General features: G+C 41.7%; 1 protein-coding gene and 1 pseudogene across 1 annotated transcript in view; both read left to right on the plus strand.

The window, feature by feature from the left end:
* Nucleotides 1–22,653, plus strand: part of Col28a1 (collagen type XXVIII alpha 1 chain) — a 163,567-nt gene that overhangs the window by 117,592 nt on the left and 23,322 nt on the right. Inside the window, exons 28-30 of the mRNA XM_036181591.1 lie at nt 21,662–21,730; nt 22,200–22,280; nt 22,371–22,406. Coding sequence (XP_036037484.1) covers nt 21,662–21,730; nt 22,200–22,280; nt 22,371–22,406 — 186 coding nt within the window. The remainder of the gene's footprint in view (nt 1–21,661; nt 21,731–22,199; nt 22,281–22,370; nt 22,407–22,653) is intronic.
* Nucleotides 5,003–5,452, plus strand: LOC118579449 (annotated as a pseudogene).

The following is a 22,653-nucleotide window of genomic DNA, read 5'->3' on the forward strand; positions in this document are numbered from 1 at the left end:
ATTCAATACAAAAAGAGGAAGTCCTCACCATACCTTTCCCCAATTTCTTTAATTCTTCCCATCTTTCAGAGCAAATATTAATGAGCATATTACGTGTTAGGTACTGATCTAAGTGCAGGAGGTAGACATGTCTGACACTGAAGCCCATTGTTTTTTATTAAATGAAAATATAAAAACATACAGTGGGTTAGGAAGATGTCTCAGAGGGTAAAGGTACTTGCCACTAAAACTGGCAACCTGAATTTGATCCCTAGGACTCATGTGGTGACTTCCACAAGCTGTCCTCTGATCTCCATGTACATTAATAACATTTCACCACACACACACACACACACACACACACACACACACACACACACACGATAAATAAATAAAAATAAATGCCAAAAAAATTACATAGCAGAAGAGAAAAAGAAAGGGAGCTGAGCTGTAGAATTAGATTTCTTGCCCTTTTCTTAGAAAGATACCAAACAAGGCAACATTATTTGGCATTTGACCTGATACTTATTTAAAACCCGGTAGAGTTGGTTCCAGCATTTTTACCTCATGATGAAAATTACAAGTTCACATAGTCTAATTCTCTAAACTTCAGTTAAAAGCATTTTTCTTTAAATACAAGATGTCTGCTACACAATGCTCTCATAGGCTAATATGGTGGGCTAGGTTTGTTTCAAAGGTTGGTATGTAATGTAGGGTTGGGAATTAATAAAACTGAACTCATGTTCTAAAAGCAGTCTAAACCATGCACTAAAGAGAGTATATTCCTTCAGAGTCAGAGCACATGTTTATAATTTATCATTTCTCATTAAAAATGGGGCCAGTGTTGCAGCCAGCCTCATTAAGAGGAAATAATATCAACATTTAACCTTGGTACTTCACTGATGAGATTGTGAACTGGAACTAATCTTAATCATGTCAGCCACTGTGCAAAATAAATGGTTTACCAGGGTAACTAGCTGGATTAATGGTTACTCAATAAATTTTTTTTTCTTTTTTTAGACAAGGTCTTGCTGTGTAGCATTGTAGCCTTGGCTGGCCTGGAACATGCTATATAGACCAGCCTGGCCTCAAACTCACAGAGATCCACCTAGCTCTGCTTCCTCAGTGCTGGGGTTAAAGGTGTGTATTACAATGACATTGGTAGATTTTTAAAACAAAAAATATAGGGAAGAGACTCTCAAAAGATTTTTACATTAACTGTTTTGCTCATTTTGTCAAAATGCTCTCATATTAGCAATATTCATTATCATTTTTCCCAAGTGGTCCTTGGCACTCAATGCTGTATGTTTATAAGTGGAAACCCAGGCAGAAGAACTTGGAGGAGTCTTCAGTTACAATTTGGGAACAGAATCCATGGCTGGCACATTCAAGGATTGTCAATAATGGTTTGACTAGAGTGCATCAAGCCTTGAGTGCTAGGAGAGGTGAGGGGTGTGAACAGCTTTGCCCAGGGTGTCAGAGTGGGGTGCCAACAGGTGGCTGGGGTCTGGATTGGATGTGGGATATAGTACAAACAAAAGAATGGAGGAATATTAAGATCAAGAGCCTGGATGAATGGACGGATGGAGTTGCCATCTTCTGAGGTGAGAGGCAATGAAGGGAAAATGGGTGTGAGCAGTATAGAGGAAGTAGAGGCTTAACTCTGGGTCTACAAAGATAAACTTCCCCTGGAGCTACTTGGGAGGAACTGGGGAAAGGAATCTCGGTGTCAGGGGAGGGGACAGGGCGGGTCAGGGCAGGACATACAACTCATAGCTCATAATACAGATGGCATTTAAATTCTTGAGCTAGATAAGACCTACAAGGGGAACAAAGCACAGCACCCCTAAGCATTTGGAGGGTGACAGGAGGAGGAGAAGATCCAGAGAAGACAGGTGTTTGGGATGAAGAAATCCCCCGGCACCCAGAAGCCAAGTCAAGATAACTTTTGAGGACATGGTGTCAGTGCCGCTGTTTAGATGAGAATTGGAACACAATCAGAACTGAAAACATGGAAGTCACTGGTGACCCTAACAAGAGCTGTTCACATACACATGGGGAGGGGCCCTAACTGATGAATCTGGATCCAGGGACTGTGGAGAATATTTGTATTATCTTTATTCTTTTTTCCTGAGTTTGAAAGCATTTTAAAATGTTGAAAAATTGAGAGTGATAAGAAAGGGAGTGAAGACAGACTATACAGGCAACATCTGGGAGATAGGACATAGAGCCAGAGGTAATGGAAAACCGAGTGTGTGATTAAGGAAGGTAATTGTTTTAGAGGTGGGAGACATCATAGTGTGCTGTGTAGTGATGGGAATAGCCTTGAAACCAAAAGGTCGTGATGCCAACGAGAATGGAGTCACTCCCCCATCTTAAACGTTTAGATCAGAAATGATTTCTTCTACCCCTCCCCCACCCCACTACCACCCAACATGAGAATCAATTCTACAACATTCTTAATGACAATCTGTTTGGGGCATTCTTGGGAAGGGGAGCTTCCTTCTTTTCTTGTAGGTTTTTCAATGACTATAACAAATTCAGGAGACTCTCTTACTTTAAATAAGGTAACAAGGCATCCCTCATACCATTCAGCCTCGTGAAACTCCCCTCCTTCTTCCCTCCTGCCCCATGGACATATCAAGCGCATAGCATGGTGCACAGTCTCTTTGCCTTTCTTTCCATTAGATCTGCATATTCACCCGTAGGTGAATGGACTCTTTTAAAATCGTTCTGTCCTACACTCCCAACTTGATTTTTTTCTCTTGCTTAATGTAACAGGGACACTCTCGAAATCAATGTATACTTTATTGTATAGTAGTCCGTAGATGGACGTAACATTTTATGTACCCTGCCTACCTTAAACAGTGTTAGCGTGAGCTTCTCACGCTTTCTCATTCTTATTTGAAAATTTCCCCTCTACCCTGTATGTAAGGCATATTCTTAGAGCTGACGATGCCCTCGCCTGGGACGGCCCTCTGCCTGCCTGCCTGCCATGGAGTTTTTCTGTTGCTGTTAATTCTTTGATGTGTTTTTTTTTATTTTTTATTTTTTAACTTCACTTTGTACATGAGTGTAGGCTTTTTTTTGTTTTTGTTTTTGTTTTTTTGAGCTGAGGATCGAACCCAGGGCCTTGTGCTTGCTAGGCAGGCGCTCTACCACTGAACTAAATCCCCAACCCTTATAAAAATCCAGGGGAGCGGGGTGGTGGGCCTTTAATCCCAGCACTCAGGAGGCAGAGCTAGGCGGATCTTTGTGAGTTCCCGAGACCAGCCTGGGCTACCAAATGAGTTCCAGGAAAGGCACAAAGCTACACAGAGAAACCCTGTCTCGAAAAGACAAAAACAACAACAAAAAAAAAATCCAGGGGAATGCAAGTTCATCATCCGTGTATTTGTCACTTTTACTGTTAAGTTTTCATAGGAGTTCATGATTTACCCTGGAAGCAAGCACAGTACAGCCAAACCCCAAGTCAACAAATGAGTTTTCTTTAAGGATTTGTTTTAGTAAGAGACTGTGACTCCGAGAATCTTTCCATGGCTTTTGTTTTGCTTGACCTCAGATGCTGTCCATACATTTAAGCTTCCGGGTTAGAGAATCAGTTGTCACTGAGTAGTGAATGGAGAAAATCTAGCAGTTTTGCTGAGACACTCACGAGAGAAGCTTCCTTCTGGGAGTAAGTTTGGCTGTTCTGAACTCAGTGAGAGAGAAAACTGCATATAGATGAAGGAGCTGGGGGATTGCCTGCAGGAAGTATTTGTCATGAGGCTCTTCCATACTTTATTTAAAGAACACATAGGACTTTAATCCCCAGAGCATATAAAAAAATGAACGCTGAAAGACATTTTCTGAGAAGTGACTCAGATGCTGGAGCCCAGTAATTCCTATTGTCATAAAGATGGACAGATATTTCTTATGTAACCAGAGTATGGGAATCACTGCTCTGAAGATACAGAGCCCTAAAAGGACTTGTTTTATTTTAAAGTTTTATTGACATTCAGTCACATACTACACAATCTACTCCTTTAATGTATTCTTTGGTGATTAATTTTTTTAGCATGCTCACATAACTGTACAACTGTCATCACCACCTAATTTGAATATTTTCATAATCCCCCAAAGAAAGCACATGGCCCTTGGCAGCCACTGCCCATTATCTCCTATTGAACCATCAGCCCTGGCAACTGCTAATCTTTCTATCTTCATAGATCTCCCTATTCTGAGTGTCTTACATAAATCAAATTATGATATGTGTGCTTTTTCTGGCCAGCTTTTATAACAGAACATAAAGTTTTCAAAGATTGTTCATGATGTATCAGACCTTTCTTTTTTAAACCAAATAATATTATATTGTGTGGTTATATTACCTTCTGTTTATCCATTTTTCTACTGATGTACATATTAGTGTGTTTCTACTTTTGATTTTTATATATAATACTGTTATGGACATATGTAAGCTAAATATATATATATATACATATATATATATATGTATATATACATATGCATTTTGTTCTTGTTGGTTCTTATTTGGTGTTTTGAGACAGGATCTCTCTATGTAGCTCTGGATGACTTCCCAAGTGCTAAGATTAAAGGCATGTGCCACCATGTCCAGCTGTATATATATTTTAATTTCACTTGGATATTTACTCTGGACATATTTTAAGGACAGAGTGACTTGGTCAGTTGAGTACTGGAGTATATTACCGTTAGTGGGATAAGGCTTTCTTCTCATTTCTGCTTCCCTACCACTCCTGTCCTCACGGTACATACTCACAGTCACTCTCTTTGTGCTGGGTTGTCCTTTTGTTACCTCGCCACAAGTTAGAGTCATCTGAGAGGAGGAGAGCTCAACTGAAAAAGCCTCCCTAAGATCGGCTTGTGGGCAAGTCTGGGAGGCATTTGTCTTGATTGATGATTATGTGAGAGGGTCCAACTCATCATGGGCAGTGCACCCCTGAGCTCGTCATCCTAGGTGCTATAAGAAAGCAGACTGAGGGGCGGCCAGAGGAGCGGGGCTCTGATGGGTCATAGCCGTAGCGCTCCCCGCAGGAGCGTAGGCGGTCCACACCATGGATCAGAAAGAAGGCACCGAGAAAGGTCTCGGGAGAGGGATCCCAGAAGGAGCCGCTCAAGATCCCCACACTGAAGACGCTCCAGGTCTCCAAGGCGACACAGATCCACATCTCCTTCCCCTTCTCTACTGAAGGAACGAAGAGATGAAGAAAAGAAAGAACCTAAAGAAGGAAAGAGCAAAGAGCGTCAGATCACTGAGGAAGATCTGGAGGGTAAGACAGAGGAAGAAATAGAAATGATGAAATTAATGGGATTTGCCTCTTTTGACTCCACAAAAGGGAAGAAGGTAGATGGCTCTGTAAATGGCTATGCCATAAACGTGTCTCAGAAGAGGAAATATAGGCAGTACATGAATCGAAAAGGCAGATTCAACAGACCCCTGGATTTTATTGCATGAGACTTGAGGTGTTGGAGGATTCCTCCTCATCTGGGTCAGAGAGTATTTTATATTTTGTATTTAATCCACCTCCAAACAGGATCTCAGTTCTTCCTTCCTATAAAGCAAGAACGTCTTATTTATGACCCCCAGTGTACTTCCTTTCCTCAGGAGGGAGGTGACACTTTTTAAGGTGGTGACCCTGTGGTGGCTACAGCCCGTTTGTCTTGTTCCTTTGAACCTGTGTGTGCTTTCTTTTTGGATGCTTGTTAGGAGTTCTTAAAAACTGAAAGTAACTTAGATATGAGTTTCTCCAATAAAACTGTATTTCTACCCATTTAAAAAAAAAAAGAAAGAAAGAAAGAAAGCAGACTGAACAAGCCATGAGGAGCAAGCCAGTAAACAGCATTCCTCCATGGCCTCTGCATCAGCTTCTGCCCCAAGTTCCTGTTTTGAGTTCCTGCCCTGACTTCCCTGGATGATGAACTACACACTGTAGAATGAAATAAACCATACTGCTATCTCCATTAATATTTATTTCAGACTTAAGGGGTCCAGAACTATGAAAGACTAACTGTGAATCATATTCAACTAGTGAATTCGTGTTGAATGGTTACAGCCATGGAAAACCTTTTGGTCATAGTTTTTTTTAATCACAGCAACAGTAGCCTACGACTCTTGTTTCTTGGCAGTGCGTAGGTATTCCCAGGTTGCTTAGTGGGATATCTTGCTGCTTCAGATTCTGAGGGTCCTTTGAAGCATGGAAAAGAAGCAGAAGGAAGCTTCTATTTCAGCTTAGAGGGGCTCTGGAAATGGAATTGAGCTCCATCTTTAATTATAGGATTAAGAAACAATTCTAACAATATAGATCACAGGTTATGTTAGAAACTAAGTAAGTTAAAGGGATACATATGATAATCAAACTGTCACTCATGCTGAAGCATGGCTTTCCAACAGTCTCCAGCCATATTGCAAAGGCTAACACATGGAATAGTCATCCCTTTCCCTTGGAGTGAGAGTGTCTTTCCCAGTATTCCTTTGTCTCTTGAAGAGTGAAATGCCATAGATGAATAGTATTCTCCAAAGAACTGTCCTTGCTTGGAATGGTGGCCTGCAAAATGCTCTGTTCATGGCTTCCTCTTCTTAGCTTCATGATGCTTGGAGTAATACTTATGAGCCAACTTACTTTTGATGAATTAACACAAAATGCTCTAGTTACAGCCTGCTTTGCCAGGAGCTAGAGGAATGGCCTTAGTCTCTGGTTGCTTTCGTAAGGTTGCTATAACAGATTGGCACAAAGTCAGCTTGAATACAACTGGCCTGCAGTTCCTTATAATTCTGGAAGTCTTTGAGTATTAAATGAATCTTAATGCAGAAAACACTAAGCGAGCTTCAAAGAGGAAGAGTCCATTTCCTAGTTTTTTCTAGATTGTAGATCCACATTCCTAGTGTACCTTGACACAACACCTTTCTCCATCTATAAAGCCAATGGGCTCTTGTAGCTAGAGTTTTCCTGCCTGGCCCAGTCAGGACAAATCTCTCTTACCCACCAGTCCCACAGTCGCTCAGACCCAACCAAGAAAGCACACAGAAACTTACATTGTTTAGAAACTGTATGGCCATGGCAGGCTGCTTGTTATCTGCTTCTTCTATCTTAAATTAACCCATTTCTGTTAGTCTATACTTTGCCACATGGCTTGTGGCTTACCAGTGTCTTTACATGTTGCTTTTCATGGCGGCGGCTGGTGGTGTCTCTCTCCAACCTTCTACTTCCCTGAATTCTCTTCTCTCTTGTCCCGCCTATACTTCCTGCCTGGCCACTGGCCAATCAGAACTTTATTTACACAGAGCGATATCCACAGCAGGCTCTACCTTTTCTCATTGATTTTGTTTCTACCACAGGCCACCTACTCTTCTGGCATATCTCCTTCTGCTTCTTCATGATTACACTTAGGACCCACCCAGATAATCAAAAGTAATCTCCCTATATGAAGAACTTGAACTTAGTCACAGCTGTAAAGACCCCCCCCCCTTTTCCATGTAAGAGAACACTCAGTTGTTCCAGATGTTAGGCTTATTATGGCCCAGGTATAAAATGGTCCCGAAAGGCTCATGTATTAAAGACATGATGGTGCTGTTGGGAAGTGATTAGATCACCACAGTGCTAACTATCTCAGTGGCTTAAATTCCCTGATGAGTTCCCAGATGAATGTGCCAAATTGAAGACAGTGGGCCATGGGTGGGTATGCCTTTGGGGAGGTGTATGTTATTCCTGACTCTTCTTCTGCTACCTATTTGCCACAAGGTGAGATGTTTGTTCCACCAATCATTCTCCATCAAAATGTACAGTGTTGCCTTAGGCACCCAAAGATGCTGCTAATCAAATCATGTGCTGCAACCTTGGCAACCGTGAGCCAAAATAACTCTTCTCTCCTGTAAATTCAGATCTCAGGCTTTCTGTTACAGCAAGAGAAAGCTTTAGTAACCCAGGACTCAGATGTCTTTCTAGGTCATGGTTCAGTGTACTCTAAGATTACATCATTATGAAGCAGCTTAGCCCTTCTAACTGCTTTTGTGTCCATTCTTGTCTGTAAATGAACTGATCCTTGGGGGGGGGGGAAGAAGAGTAATTTGAAAAGTACACATGTCACAGAATCTCTTTGTTCAGCAAAATTATGTAGAGGGACTGAATATTATGCCAAGAGGCCCCACTTTCTGCTGCCCAGGTAGTGGCTGTGGCTGACCAGGTCAGCATTTTCTGCTCTCCCCACACTCCTGCTGAAGTTGTCTGTGCAGTCAGCAGAATTCATCCCAAGTGAGCCACAGTGGGTTTTCTCACTCACGAGCACCTCTTTCCAGGTTTTATTCAGCTGCCTCAGAAGCCAATGCCATAAGGGCTAGCTAGTCACAAAGTGACCCTAGACCCAGCTCCACGTTCCTGGCCCAGAGAACCTGGTTATAAATATCTTCTTCAGCTGATTCCCCAATAACTATCTGCAGAACTTTCCCATACATCCTTATTTTATCATCTCATTTCCATATTGAGCCCCCAATGTTTAAAATTAAAATATAATTATATAATTTTCCTCCATTCCCCTTCCTTCAACTCCATCCATGCCCTCTTCCTTGCTTTCTCTCAAATTCCTGGTCTGCTCTGCTTTGATTGTTGTTGTTACAGACATATGCTTAAATACATAGCTACAGCTTGCTGACTCTGTTCAGCGTAGCTTGCATGTAGAAGATTTCAGGGATGATTACTTGGTTTGGGGTAACCAATTAGGGAGCTCCTCCCTGGGGGAAGACTATTTCCTTTAGCTCAGCATCCCTGGATTTAGGGGTGGAGTCCCATTCCATATCAGTATGTCTTTGGCATTGTCCTTGTTCAGGTCTAGTTTAGAATTATATTATGAGGTAACTTGGGTGAAGCTTCTCTGTCATTTCTAGGAACCACAGCAGAGATTTTTGGACCCTGGCTCTTACAGTCTTACTTACTTGATTTTCCTTGAGCACTGGGTTATAATAGTTGTGTTGTAGATTTATCCATTGGGGCTAGATACTCTATGATCAGTTCGAGTTCCAAATTTTTATCAAGAACTTTTTCTTAATCATCCTAAGAAGCACCTAGATACTTGTGCGGGTTGTGAGATTAAATAATATGGAGTTTAGAGTATATGGTCCTTAGTCAGCTTTTATAAAAAGGTGGTCAGCCTCCATATCTACTCTTTATAGCTCAATATGATATGTAGAGATCAGAAATAATGTACTTCAGAAGGTAAAAGATAAGGCAGGATGGGGCTGGAGAGATGGCTCAATCATTAAGAGCACTAGCTGTTCTTCCGGAGGAGCCAGGTTCGATTCTCAGCACTCACATGGCAGCTCACAACTGTCTGTAACACCAGTTCCAGGGGATCTGATACCTTCATACCAATGCACATAAAATAAAATAAAATTGTTTTTTAAAAGGCAGGATGAAAAGTTTCTACTTTGGAAATTTATAGTAAATAGGATGGAAAAGATATCAGCATCCAAAGCTGTTATGACCTACGTGGTATGAGAGAGGTTGATATGAATGATTCTAGTTATGGCTGGAGTGAGGACAGATGGAAGAAGACTGCTTGTATGTCTTAGGAGAGCTAGTCTTTATGCATATGTTGGGTAAGGATGACCAGAGAGAACAGAGGTCATGTATGATACAGAGAATCTGCAGTCCTGGGAGTCTGAGGGGTGAGTTTATGAGGGAGAGAAAACATGACAGAGTAGGCTTTCTGTTTTTGATAGATTTGGTTCTGCAGTGGCTATCTTATGGAAAACACTAGAAAGCAGACAGGAAGCTAAGCCAGGAGTTTGAGATAATAGTGACTAGAGAGACTAGAGAACTGGAGCTTAGCGTTAGAGGGTCACTACAGACCAGATGCTCAGGATAATAATAAGAAAGGAACCTGGTACTCATCTATCCTGAGAATACAAGGGACACTAGAGGAAAAGATGGAGTCATCTAAACCAAACTGCCAGGGTTGGAGAGAGAGCTAGCTCAGTAGTTATGAGTATGCAATGTTGCAGAGGACCTGAGTTTGCTTCCCAGCAACCCTGGCAGCAGGTTCATAGCTACTGGTAACTCCAGCTCTAGGAGAGCCAATGCCTGCTTCTAGTTTCCATGGCCACCTGCATACACGTGCATGCACATAATTAAAAGAAATCTTTAAAAGGAACCAAACAGCAAAATCTGTGATCTGTTAGAGACTCAGGGAAAGGAACCAGGAGACTACAGATGGCCAGCAAAGGGGCTGTGGCAGATATCCTTGTCCCTAGTATAGCCAGCTCCCATTAAGCCCACTCGTCTCTTTGTATTTATCATTTTGGTACAAGTGTATTTGAATGTTAGCTAAGATACTCATGAAATTTGGCAGGTTTATATAGAGAGATTTAGACAGAAGGGCAAGACAAATTGGTATATGCAGCTGAGACCAGCTGGCAAAACCTTTAAAGTCACAGTGTTTTTTTTACTATGACCTGCCAATGTATTTAATGCTAGGATTTAAACTAAAAACAACTTTATTATTAGAAAATTAGACTAAATTCTGCCAGTCAAATAGAAACCCATGGCAGTGAGCATGGGTCAAGGAAGCAATCAAGCAGCCAAGCTAAGTGCCTTGACCATTCTGGGATTCTTTATAAATGCTTGTCTGCTGCTTCCTCAACCCCTTCCTCATCTGCTGGTGGTTATACATAGAACCTGGAAGTAAAGACCAAAGCTTCAGCAAAATGATTAGTGGAGCACAGTGACACCAAGGTGAGTATATTTGTCTATGTGTATTGTAAGTTTTGTGATGCCAATTTATATATTTATAATGGTTTATTCTTTTGGTTGCCTCTCTTTTGGTTCCTGAAATTTAGAAGTTCATAGACATGACCTGCTTCTTCCTGGATAAGTCTGTCTGCCATCTTAAGGTGAAATGAAAGAAGGTCTCTGGTAGAATCCTACTGTTAAGTCTAGCTCTTTATTAAAAAGTAAGAACAAAAACACATGCAGTGAAAGACTCGTCAGAGTTCCCATTTTGTATCTTAATCACCTGACTCTCATGTTCCTTTGAAGTGAGAGACAAGTACCTATACGGCATTCCAGCAGGTACATCTTGCCCTGTCCTAGGGTAAAGTGCATTTTTGATATCTCTCTGGAGCAAATCCATGAGGTACTAGTTGAAACATATGTCTTCAAGTGTGGATTATGAGCTATGATGTAGTCATGCTTTACCTAACAACAAGGATCTGTTCTAAGAGATGCCATGAGGTGATCTCATCATTGTGTGTACATTGTGAAGTGTCCTTACACAAGTCCAGATGGTATAGGTCCACCATTTATCATGGCCTCCTGACACAATCCAAAGATGCAGAAAACATACATCTGTGAGTTTCCTGCCAGAACAGCATAAGGTACTATTTTATAGTCATGTTACAGTCATGTTGGAGTATGCTCTAATGCAATGATTGAATATAGGATCATTAGTATGTAAGAAAGCATCATATATTTATCATCAAGCATTAGGTATCATACCTTGCTGCATGTGCTATACTTTGTGTGTGTGTGTGTGTGTGTGTGTGTGTGTGTGTGTGTGTGTGTGTATGTTTGGGTGTGTAAGCATGACAGTGATGTCACATGTCTTTCCTTGGTTGTTCTCTAACTTTAGGAGATAGGGTCTCTTTCCAAACCAGAAACTCATCGTTTTGATCAGATTAACTGGCCACTGGGCTTCAAGGATCCACATATCTTCACACATTTTAATCCTTAGTGTTAGAGTTATAGACACACACTACTATGCCTGACTTTTCAAATGTGGGTGCTGAGAATCCAAACCCAGATCTTATGCTTGCCACAGCAGGTGTCTTGTCAGAGTGTACTATACTTTCAATTCTTAAAATTTTTATTTTTGAGAATTTCATACATGCATGTTATATCTTTTGATCCAACCCACCTCCCACTCTCTCTCCTCTCCTTTTAGATGTTCTATACTTTTAGATGGCTGGCTGTGTCATGTTTGCATCACTACAAAGATATGAGTGGTGATCAGGCTGCAGCATGTCACCAGGATGACAGTAACCAATGGGAGTTTTTCATCTCTCTTATAATCTTTTTTTTTTTTTTTTGGTTTTTCGAGACAGGGTTTTTCTGTGTAGCTTTGTGCCTTTCCTGGATCTCGCTCTGTAGAACAGGCTGGCCTCGAACTCACAAAGATCTGCCTGCCTCTGCCTCCTGAGTGCTGGGATTAAAGGTGTGTGCCACCACTGCCTGGCCTCTCTTATAATCTTCTGGGACCACAGCTGTACATACATAGCTGCTTGTTGAACAAAAACATTCCTGGAACTCACTTGGTAGACCAGGCTGGCCTTGAACTCACAAAGATCTGCCTGCCTCTGCCTCCCAAGTGCTGGGATTAAAGGCGTGCGCCACCACTACCAGGCATTATATAAAATTTTTAACTCCACATCCTAAAGTGTAAACTGAGTTAACTTGCATATTCACTTACTAGTGATGTTATCTAAAGGGAAATATAGTAAGGTTAACTACAGATAACATGGTAGCCATATTCCATTGGTTTTATTGCAATAAGATAAAAGTCACTCTGGTAGGCTGAACACTGCTGAATCATACAGATGTCCATTCCTCACCTGTGGGATGTGGATTTCTTACTTTATGGCAGAAGGGAACTAGGAATGGGGGAGAGGAGTTGTTCCAAGTTATCTGGGTGGACCCCAGAGGAAGTCTCAAGCAAGAGGCAGGCAGGAGGAGACAGACTGTGGTAGAAGGGATGTGTTGATAGAAACAGCCTGGACTAGAGGGGCTGGGGAAAACCCGCAGAAGACAGGAAGGCGGAAAAAGTGAATGCAACGTAGTTTATCCTCAGAGCCTCTAGAAAAAACTTGTTCTGTCTACACCTTGGAAACTGGTTTCAGATTTCTCACTCTTGGAATTGTGAGATAATAGATGGGTAGAGTTTTAAACCTTCATATTTGTGGTAATTCATTATAGCAGCCCTAGGAAAAGATACAGCCATCAGCACTAATGTCGGCAGTCTCATGGTCCAGCACCTGGAAGTTTCCACAGGAGCTGCTCTGAAAACTCTCGCTATATGTGGCTGACATTTCTTGGCTGCACAGCGGGACCATGAAGAATGAAGAAATAAATACACATAGCAAAGGTGTTGGATTGTCAACCATTGAATCTGTGAAGGATTTTCTTGTCTCTCACCAAACACAATTGCAACTAGATCACCATTTGAATGGAAATCAAATATAATGAAGCCATGTTTTTGTTCCATTCAGCCTATTGGGATTCTATTCTGGCCCAGAACCAGAATCTCTGGGGCTCTGCTCCAACAAACGCTTGCCCGATAGCATGTAACTTACTCATTGATTCTCCTCCTAAGCAAATGGGCTACTTTATCAAACAAGCATTAGGCTGTCTTGGTCCCCATTAAAGAGTGTTAACATATCAAAATGGGGCATTCAGTTAGAAGAATGCAGTGCCACAGGGGGATGGGATTTTAAGGAACTGGAAGCAGTTGATTATCAGGTTAGAGAGGGAAGAATTGCCCGGGCTTCTACGGTGCCAAGCTGGAAAAGAGGAGTGAAAAGCAGCAGAGCCTTTGTTTGGAGGGGCTGTCAGCTTGAATTTGGGAAACAGAACTACTGTTGAAAATATTGCAAAATCAGATATAATCCATGGTAGCTTGAGAGAATTGTTAAAGCCTGACTTTTATCACCTATGTATTTGCTCACAGGACTATTAAGAAATTACTCAGAAACATATATTTGCTCTTTGCTCATAGGGAAACAATAAATGGCAGTTGCTACATGTAATAGCAGAGTGTTATGATCAGAACTTTCAGGAAATCAATGCCCAAATAGCAGACCAATCTGGTTTTCGAGAAGCCCCTAGACAAGCACCTTCTATTGACATGTACAATTTAATGTACTACAGAGGCCAATAAAAATGGAAATTTTCCTTCTTGTGAACTAGCTGTGCCCACAAAGCAGTACAAAGTGGTTTCTGGCTTCCAGGCAAAACACTGACAGACTGTTCAGGCTGGTCATTGGTCTGATTAACTGTAGCATTCACCCACTAAGTCAACATCTTAATACAATACCACTTTCTTTATTCCAGCTGGCAGAAAGTTTTCATTCTCCACTTTCAAGACTTTCAAGTGCCTCTGCCAAGTTCTTATTAGTAATAGTGTGATCAGAAAGGGAGAGGCAATGTAGAACAGAGACATAGCGCAGAATGACATTTAAAAAAGAAATCCTGTGATACTGTAGGACCATTACAAAGTATTGAGGTTTAGACTTTTTCACATGGTTGCACAATTGCATAGGCTGAGAGCCTCAAAGTTCCCCGTTGACCCACAGCTGCAAGGCTAGCCCGAGCCTTCATTTGTTTGCACCATGTAACCAGGTCTCTGGGGTGCTCAGACAAGGCTACCCTCTTGTCAGAGGAGACGTTTTTGTTTGAACTAGAATTTCTGGGTCTGGTTTAAAACCTTATTGATTTAGCCCGTTCTCTTTTAGCAAGTGATAGAAAATGCCTTGGAGGAGAACTCTACAGTAAAATGACAAGGATATAAAGATAAAAATAAAACCAAGATGGATCATGTTTTCACTGAATAGAGCCTGTGTGCAGCTTGTTTTTTCTTTTGCCTTTCAATCTTCAATGAGGCAGCAGGCCGGAGCCAACATTTCAGAACATCTTAGTACATTTTCCCTTTAATCATGGGCTTCTTAGTTACCATTTCTAAATATGAAACTCATCTCTCTTCTCAGAAATAAAAATCTGTGTTCTACAAATTAGCATGGTTGTTACCTACAAGGTGACAGAGAAAACTCAGGTGGCATGAACTCCAACAGGAAGGGGCAGTGGAAGGCGGAGAGCCCCTTTGCTGACACGTAGCCTGGTGTCCCACTTCTGTTAACATTTACATTTTGCTGAGGTGGAAGTCCTAATCTGGTGGGTGATAACCACTCTGTGAGTGTAAACTGATTGTGTTCACCTGGAACAACATTATTGCTTGTTTCAAATGTTGAACTGGAGGTTATGTGAATGTGAATCCTGGGAGCTCTAAAGAGTTTTAGTAATGGTCAAAGCCTCCAGAGTTCAAAGAGCAGAAATACCCTCAAGTAGTTTATACTGCAGGCTAGGGAGGTGGATCAGTGGACAAAATGCTTGCCTTGTGAGCACGATGACCTGGGTTGGATTCCCAGTGCTGAGAGGCAGGGACAGAGGCTCCCTGGGACTCCCTGGCCAGCTAGTCTGGCCTCATTGTCTACCACCAGGCCAAAGAGAGACTGGGACAAAAAAATTGCATAGCACACCTGAGGAATGGCACTCTGGCTACCATATCATGTGTACCCACATGCACACTTATGTGGGCACACACACACCACACACATGAATTCCACATATTGGACTCTGTTGTAGCTTCTGGAGTTTATTTAACATGTGAGTTCTCAGACTCCAGGTAGCCTGTGTGCTCAGCTGCTCTAATGAGGATAGATGACATCTTTGTGTGTTTGTTTATTCTCTCATTTATTCCTTTCATACATTGATCTTTTTATTTTGAAATCATTGCACGTTTAAGCAAATTGTAAATACAACATAAAGAATTCCTATAGGCCCTTTATCTAGAGCTGCTAGATGTTAATATCACCAAATTTGAAAAATCAAAGTATATGTGCTTGTGTATATACATAGTCATGTTATTTTTTAATGAAACATTTGATAGTATATTGAAGATATGATATTTTTACCTTTTCTCTTAAATACTTCAGTATTTTTTGTTACAAACAAGCACATTCTCTTATGAAATACAGCACAATGGTAAATATCAGAACATTATTGTTGGTACCACACAGTTTAACCTACATACATAATTAAAATTTTGTCAAATGTTCCATTCTTTTTAATTAAAAAATTGTGTTTATGGATGTTTTGTGGCATGCATACCGTGTGTGTGTGTGTGTGTGTGTGTGTGTGTGTGTGTGTATGTGTGTGTGTGTGTGTGTGTATGTGTGTGTGTGTGTGTGTATGTGTGTGTGAGTGTGTGTGTATGTGTGTGTGAGTGTGTGTGTATGTGTGTGTATGTGTGTGTGTATGTGTGTGTGCATGTGTGTGTGTGCGCACGTGTGTGTATGTGCGTGTGTGTATGTGTGTGTGTATGTGCGTGTGTGTATGTGTGTGTATGTGTGTATGTGTGTGTGTGTGTGTGTGTGTGTGTGTGTTGCCTGCAGAGAAGAGGCGATGGACCCTTGGAATGGGAGTTTCAGATGGTTGTGAGCCACCATGTTGGTGCTGGGAATCAAACCCAGGTCTTCTGCAAGAGCCACAGCTGCTTTAACCACTGACCCATCCCTCTGCCTCCAATTCCTTCCATTTTTAAAGGATTTTTACTTTCGTTATTTAGTGGAAAATGATTTATATGTGGTAAAATTCATACCAGTTCTATGCACAGGTGGCTCCTGTTGGCTGGGGTTGAGCATGTGTTCCTGGTCCCAAGCAATAGGGCAGCTTTAATGCCTGCTCCTAAGATTCCTTGCTGTGGGTTTTAATCTGTTTCCTTCCTCCAACTGCTATGAGCTATAGACGAAATTCTAAATGGTTCTATTAAATAAGAAACACAAAGCCAAATACAGAGTTAAAAGCCCAAGAGGTCAGAGCACTAGTGAATAGCCTTTAGCTTACCAGTGGCTGCCATCCTTCCCCCTGAGAGAGAGACCTTCTCCTGCATGTCCTGTCTTTTTATTCCCTTTCTGTTCTACCTTATCATTGGCTCTAAACCCAACCACATGATTTCCTTGTCACTGCCTGTCTATACAGACCTCCAGGTCTCTATGGTACGTACTGGGTTTAAAGGTTCGGGTCACCACACTTGGCTGTGTCCTTGACTATGCAGAGACTCTGCCTGCCATGTGATCGAATTAAGGGTGTGTGCTACCACTGTGTGGACTTCTCCTAAGTGGCTTGCTTTTAGCTCTGATCTGCAGGCAACTTTATTAACATACAAATAAAATCACATTTCAGCACAAATAAATTATCACCATAATGAGCCATCACCTTTGCCTAAGAGGTAAGGATGTTGGTTGTCCTTCCCTTAGATGACCTTTCCCCATAGGGAGTGCCATGCCTTTCCCTGGGTGATAGGGTTTGCACATTTCGGTTCCCTCGCAATCCCTATGCTGAAAGCCTCACCCTCAAGGTGATGTTATTGGGAGGCACAGCCTTGGGGATGTGAATAAGTCAAGAGGGCAGGGCTCTCACAAATGAATAGTGTCCTCAGAATAGGTCCAGAGAGCTGCTTTGTCCCTTCCGCCATGAGAAGATGCAGCCAGAAGACACCATCTGTGAACCAGAAAATGGTCTTCAAAGACAATGCCTCCTCCCCTGTCTGAATCTTGGGCTTCTCAGCCTCCAGAACAGTAAGAAATGGAAAGCTCCATGTGTGAGCCTGCTATCCCCCAGTGTTGTTGGTTTTTTGTTTTTTGGTTTTTTTGGCGGGGGTTGGGGGGGGACTGCTACACAGCTACCAAATAAATACACAGAAGCTTTTTCTTACTTATGAATGCCCACCCTTTGCTTGGCTTGTTTCTAGCCAGTTTTTCTTAACTTTAAATTATCCTGACTACCTTTTGCCTCTGGGCTTTTCCTTTTTTCTTACTTCTGTAAACCTTACTTTTACTCTGTGGCTTGCTGTGTAACTGGGTGGCTGGCCCCTGGAGTCCTCCTCCTCCTCTGGTTACTTCATCTCCCCTCTTCCCGGATTTCTTCTCCTATATACTCTCTCTGCCTGCCAGCCCCGCCTATCCTTTCTCCTGCCTTGCTATTGGCCAGTTCTTTATTAGACCATCAGTGGTTTTATATGAGCACAGCAACACAGCTTCACAGAGTTAAACAAATGCAACATAAACAAAAGTAACACACCTTAAAATAATATTTCCCAACACTCCAGTGTTTTGTTCCAGCATCTTGGACAGAATGAGGCAGTAGCAATGTGGCTTTACTTCCAGGCCTGTACCACAGGGAGCCGTCTCCAGCCTCCCACATGTCACTCCCGCCCAGCCTTCCTGCTTGCATGTCTTCTGAGCTCTGGTGGGTCCCAGCAGAGCAGCCGGGGGGTGGGGAGGGGTAGGTGTGATCTCCCCTTCTGCCTAGCCCCAGCGTCCCATCATCTCACAGCAACCACATTAGCTGGTAGGAATAGGTTCAGAATTTTGTCTGAGTCCTACTTGCCAGATTACACATAACACCTGGTATTTCCATCAGGGAAGGGTGTGCTAATGCTCTGGCTCTTCTTAGGGATCCAGTGTTTTCTAAGAGGCTGAGCAGTGGTTGTCCCACAACTACAGGTCCATGACAGTCTCCAAAAGAGTTGTGACTTCACTTATACAAGGAGGTCTTTGAGGAGTTCCATACATTTCTAACAATTATGTAGACTAATTGTTTCATATTTCTACAGCAGATATTACAAAAATATCCAATAAAGGCTTATGAATAGCTGCCTTTAAGAGTTATGCAATTTCCCAGCAAAGTAAAAAGCCATATCCTGAGGGAAATCACTGAGAAGTCAATTACCACGTGGGTCACTGGATGTCCAGGAGCCTACCCTGAAATGTTTCATAATGTAAACACCTTATATATAGTTGTTGTTTTAAGAATGATTTATTATTTACTCTTGTAAATTTCTTTTCTATAAAATAATCAATTATTGAAATCTAAATCTATTCCACTTTTAGCAGGCCATACTTAGAAATGGAGTATAGGGATACAGTGGTGGAGTAGTTCACTTTGAAAGATGTATTTAATTATATTTTCCAGTAGATAAACCCTTCTGGCATTCTTTCTGATCTAGAGTGAGATCATTCTTTACCACTTTCTTGAAGCATAGAAGGAAACCTGATTAAGGTACATTCACATCTGCTAAGCTAAGCATGGGTTTACCTAATAAAGGCCTTTAGCCAGGTGATCTGCTCTGAAAGTTTTAGGAAACCCTCAAGTGTTTTGAAGGAAAACTAATGGTTACAGAGGAAGAAAATCCTTTATGTTACAGAGGCCCAGCTTCCTTCATTAACAACTATAAATAGAATGTTTATATTAGAAAGCATTTTAGTGTAGGCTCCTGGACATCCAGTTGCCTCTTGATACATGCCTTCTCAGTGATTTTCCTCAGGATATGGCTTTTCACTTTGTTGGGAAATTGCATCACTTCTTAAAGGCAGCTAGTCATAAACATTTATTGGATATTTTTGTAATATGTGCTGTAGAGATCTGAAATATTGCCTAAGAAACAAACATTCTGCATAATTGTTAAACAGGTATGGAGCTCCTCCCAAGCCACTCTAAATGTAGACTTCCCAGTGGTAATTTTCCATTACATCATAGTATCACAGTGCTTCTTACTATCTGTCCTCCTTTGGGATAGGGCCAAAGCTAACCACTGGATTCCTTTGAATGTTCTGTCATGAACTTTTTGTCTCCCTTGTACCTGACCAAGAGTCCTTCTGGATTCCTCAGCACAGATACCAGTAGTATGAGGAACTGCTCAATCCAAAGCTTCCTTTTTACCAAATATCTCATTGAATGAAGATGCCCTCATTCACTTCCACAAAACATCAGAGGAAGCAAATTTACACTGTGACCTTCCCTGAGACATCTTTCTTAAGACTACACGTGTAATATATCACTAAAATGAAGGGTAGTAGAATTTCAGGCACTTGTCTCCTCAGGGTCCTTCATACCTCTCTATGGACTGGCCACCCAGTCAGTAGCTAGGCAGACCCTTCTAAACTCTAGATAAGGCTGGGATCCATGCCTACTGGAGACTGTTTTCTGGTAAGTGTGAAGTTGTTCTGTTTTCTTTACATTTCTGCCTACTCTTTTATGATGACACATGTGTTATTTAGCTGGCACCAGTTTCCATGCAGAGTTCTGGGCCTCTCAGTATTTCCAGATTTCCTAGTGGGAAAAGAGAATCACTCTTGATTGCAAACTGAATAAACAATATCAATAACTTCTACCAAGCTGAAAGTGGACAACAGCTTCCTGAGGGTGAGTCATCTTGTAGATGTGTCCAGAGTTTGCAGTCCTTCCCGCTAGACTCACTATGTCATAGCATTAGGCTTGGCTGAAGGACACCAAGATGAAAAGACATCTAGGGAACAAGTTCTCATTCTTTTATTTTATTTATTATTATTATTATTATTATTATTATTATTATTATTATTATTTTGGTTTTTTGAGACAGGGTTTCTCTGTGTAGCTTTGCGCCTTTCCTGGAACTCGCTTTGTAGACCAGGCTGGCCTTGAACTCACAGAGATCCGCCTGCCTCTGCCTCTCGAGTGCTGGGATTAAAGGCATGCACCACCACTGCCCAGCAGATTCGGCCATTCTAAGGAACTTGCTTTGTATCTTGAATTTAGGAGCCAATGCTTGCAATCTATTCAGATACAAAAGAACTCCTAGAGTTCAGTCACACTGTGCTGTAAGAGATTGACTCAAGGCAGAACAGATATTTATCTCTCCCTTCACCCATGATTCTCTTTAAGCTAGTGTGAGGTAGGGACTAGGGTTAGAATTTTTATTGTGCCCACTGACATTCTCCTGGGGTTGCCTAGGGAACTTCTGAGCGTATGATGAAGGGAAGTAAGACAGCCCTGCCACTCCAGTATCTTTCATACTTTGCCACAGACAAATCTCCTGATCCAGACTTTAGTAAGGATTTGGGTAGATTTCTTAGCAGCATAGTTTCGATGACTTTGTGATTTTTTAGTGATTATTTCTGTTTCATATTCTCTATACCATTATGTTGTTTTTGCTCTTGTGTGTTTTGGACAAGAAAGGGAATTAAGATGGGCAGGGGAGAGCCAAAATCAAGTCCTGCCTGTTGCTATAAACAATCAAAGATGGAACTAACAGGTTATAGTAATTATATAAACAGACCCTTATCCTTGATTGGAGGAAAATGTTTTATTTTTCTCCCCATTATTAATAAGTGCTTTTAGCATATTATAAATATAGGAAAATATAAAGATAAACTGAAACATTAGCTATTTGTGAACAAGTAAATATGTCCATTGGTTTTAAAAATAGGTGGCACTGGTTACCATACGAGGAAAGGTCAGAGGCACGACAAAACCCAGTATCAGAGTTTTATTAGGAGGAAGTGGCGGGGGGTGGGGTGGGGTGGGTGGGGGGGGGGGGGGGGGCAGAAGAGAGCATGGCCAGGCTTGGGGCAGAGACACATGCAGGAAAGAGAGAGTGGGGTGAGAGAGCAGAAGAGGAGGTAGGAGTCTGTGTCCACTTTTTAAGGATTCTCTTGCACATGCGCAGGTGGACTTACAGAGCTACACCACACATGCTGATTGCATGACTGTGCTGTGCACATTTGCGCAATCATATAGTGCACTGATGATATAAGAAGTAAGATCCCTTACTTAGCTACTGCAGAATTCTAACACCCATAGCTTTAGGTCAGTCAAGACAGAGGTGTCTATACCACAGGAATGATGGCAAACCAAGAAGCCTCTGTCTCTTTATAATCTGTATCTATATTCATATTTTTATAACATCCCTCAAAATTGGGTAGTACTGTGATGCTGTTTGGAAGCTGCAAGTGAGTTTCTAACTCCCTAAACATTCTGAGTTATTCTGGGGAATTAATAAGAACATGTCTTTCTTATATCTCACATAGGGGGAGCAAGGACCTCAAGGTTTTCCAGGGTCAAAGGGCACAGTGGGCCATGGCCTCCCTGGCCAGAAGGTAAGTGAATCAGAATTTTATGGAAATGTTTAGGCATATGGTCTCAATTGCTTGACCTTGATTTTGACAGAGATCTCATGCTTCCTGCCCTTCCCACCATACTAAAAGAGTCATCTGCCATAGAATCCAAATGCCACGGCTTTTCTACTTACATTGCATTTTCCCTCATTCTTCAAAGGTAGCCAAAGTAAGAATAAATTAATATAAGACATGTAGGAGACACAGAAACCTTGGGAACCTGGTAAATTATACAACAGTTGAGTTTCCTGAAGGCAACGAGCTGATCAGAAGATGTCTATTTCCTCTTAAGTGTAAATGATTTTTCTCCCTATGTGTATTTATGTCAATAAGAACTCTACGTCTTTAAGGGGATTTTAGTTGCAACAAATCAAACTGTAGGATTCTTTTTTTTCTTATTTGCCCTTAATGCTCATGATTGACATTTATCTTTTAACCATATTTTATACAGGGAGACCATGGAGAACGGGGTGATGTGGGGAAGAAAGGGGAAAAGGGGGAAATCGGAGAGCCCGGATCTCCCGGAGAACAGGCAAGATGTGCTTTTTCAAGCCTCACTCTGCCTTTATACTTTAGGCTCGTCTAGCCTATTCTGAATGTTACTCTTTCTCCCACTAAGTAGGGGTTACAAGGACCAAAAGGAGACTTGGGACTTACGGTGAGTATCTATCCTAGAGGGAAATTGAGGGGCCCATGCTTGCAGAACTATTACATTCATGTTGTAGAACTAAGTATGTTTTGGGTTTTGGTTTGTTCTGTTTAAATGATGGTGTCTGCTGCCAGGCCGGTGTTGATGTGGGTACCTGAGGTGATTTCATCTGGATGAGGGGGAGAAATCACACTAGGAAGCCATGCTCAGCTCCATGTGAAGGCTTAGGAATGCTCCCTTCTGGCTTCTAGCAGAA

Source organism: Onychomys torridus, chromosome 3, assembly GCF_903995425.1.
Source record: "Onychomys torridus chromosome 3, mOncTor1.1, whole genome shotgun sequence".
Lineage (NCBI taxonomy): Eukaryota > Metazoa > Chordata > Mammalia > Rodentia > Cricetidae > Onychomys > Onychomys torridus.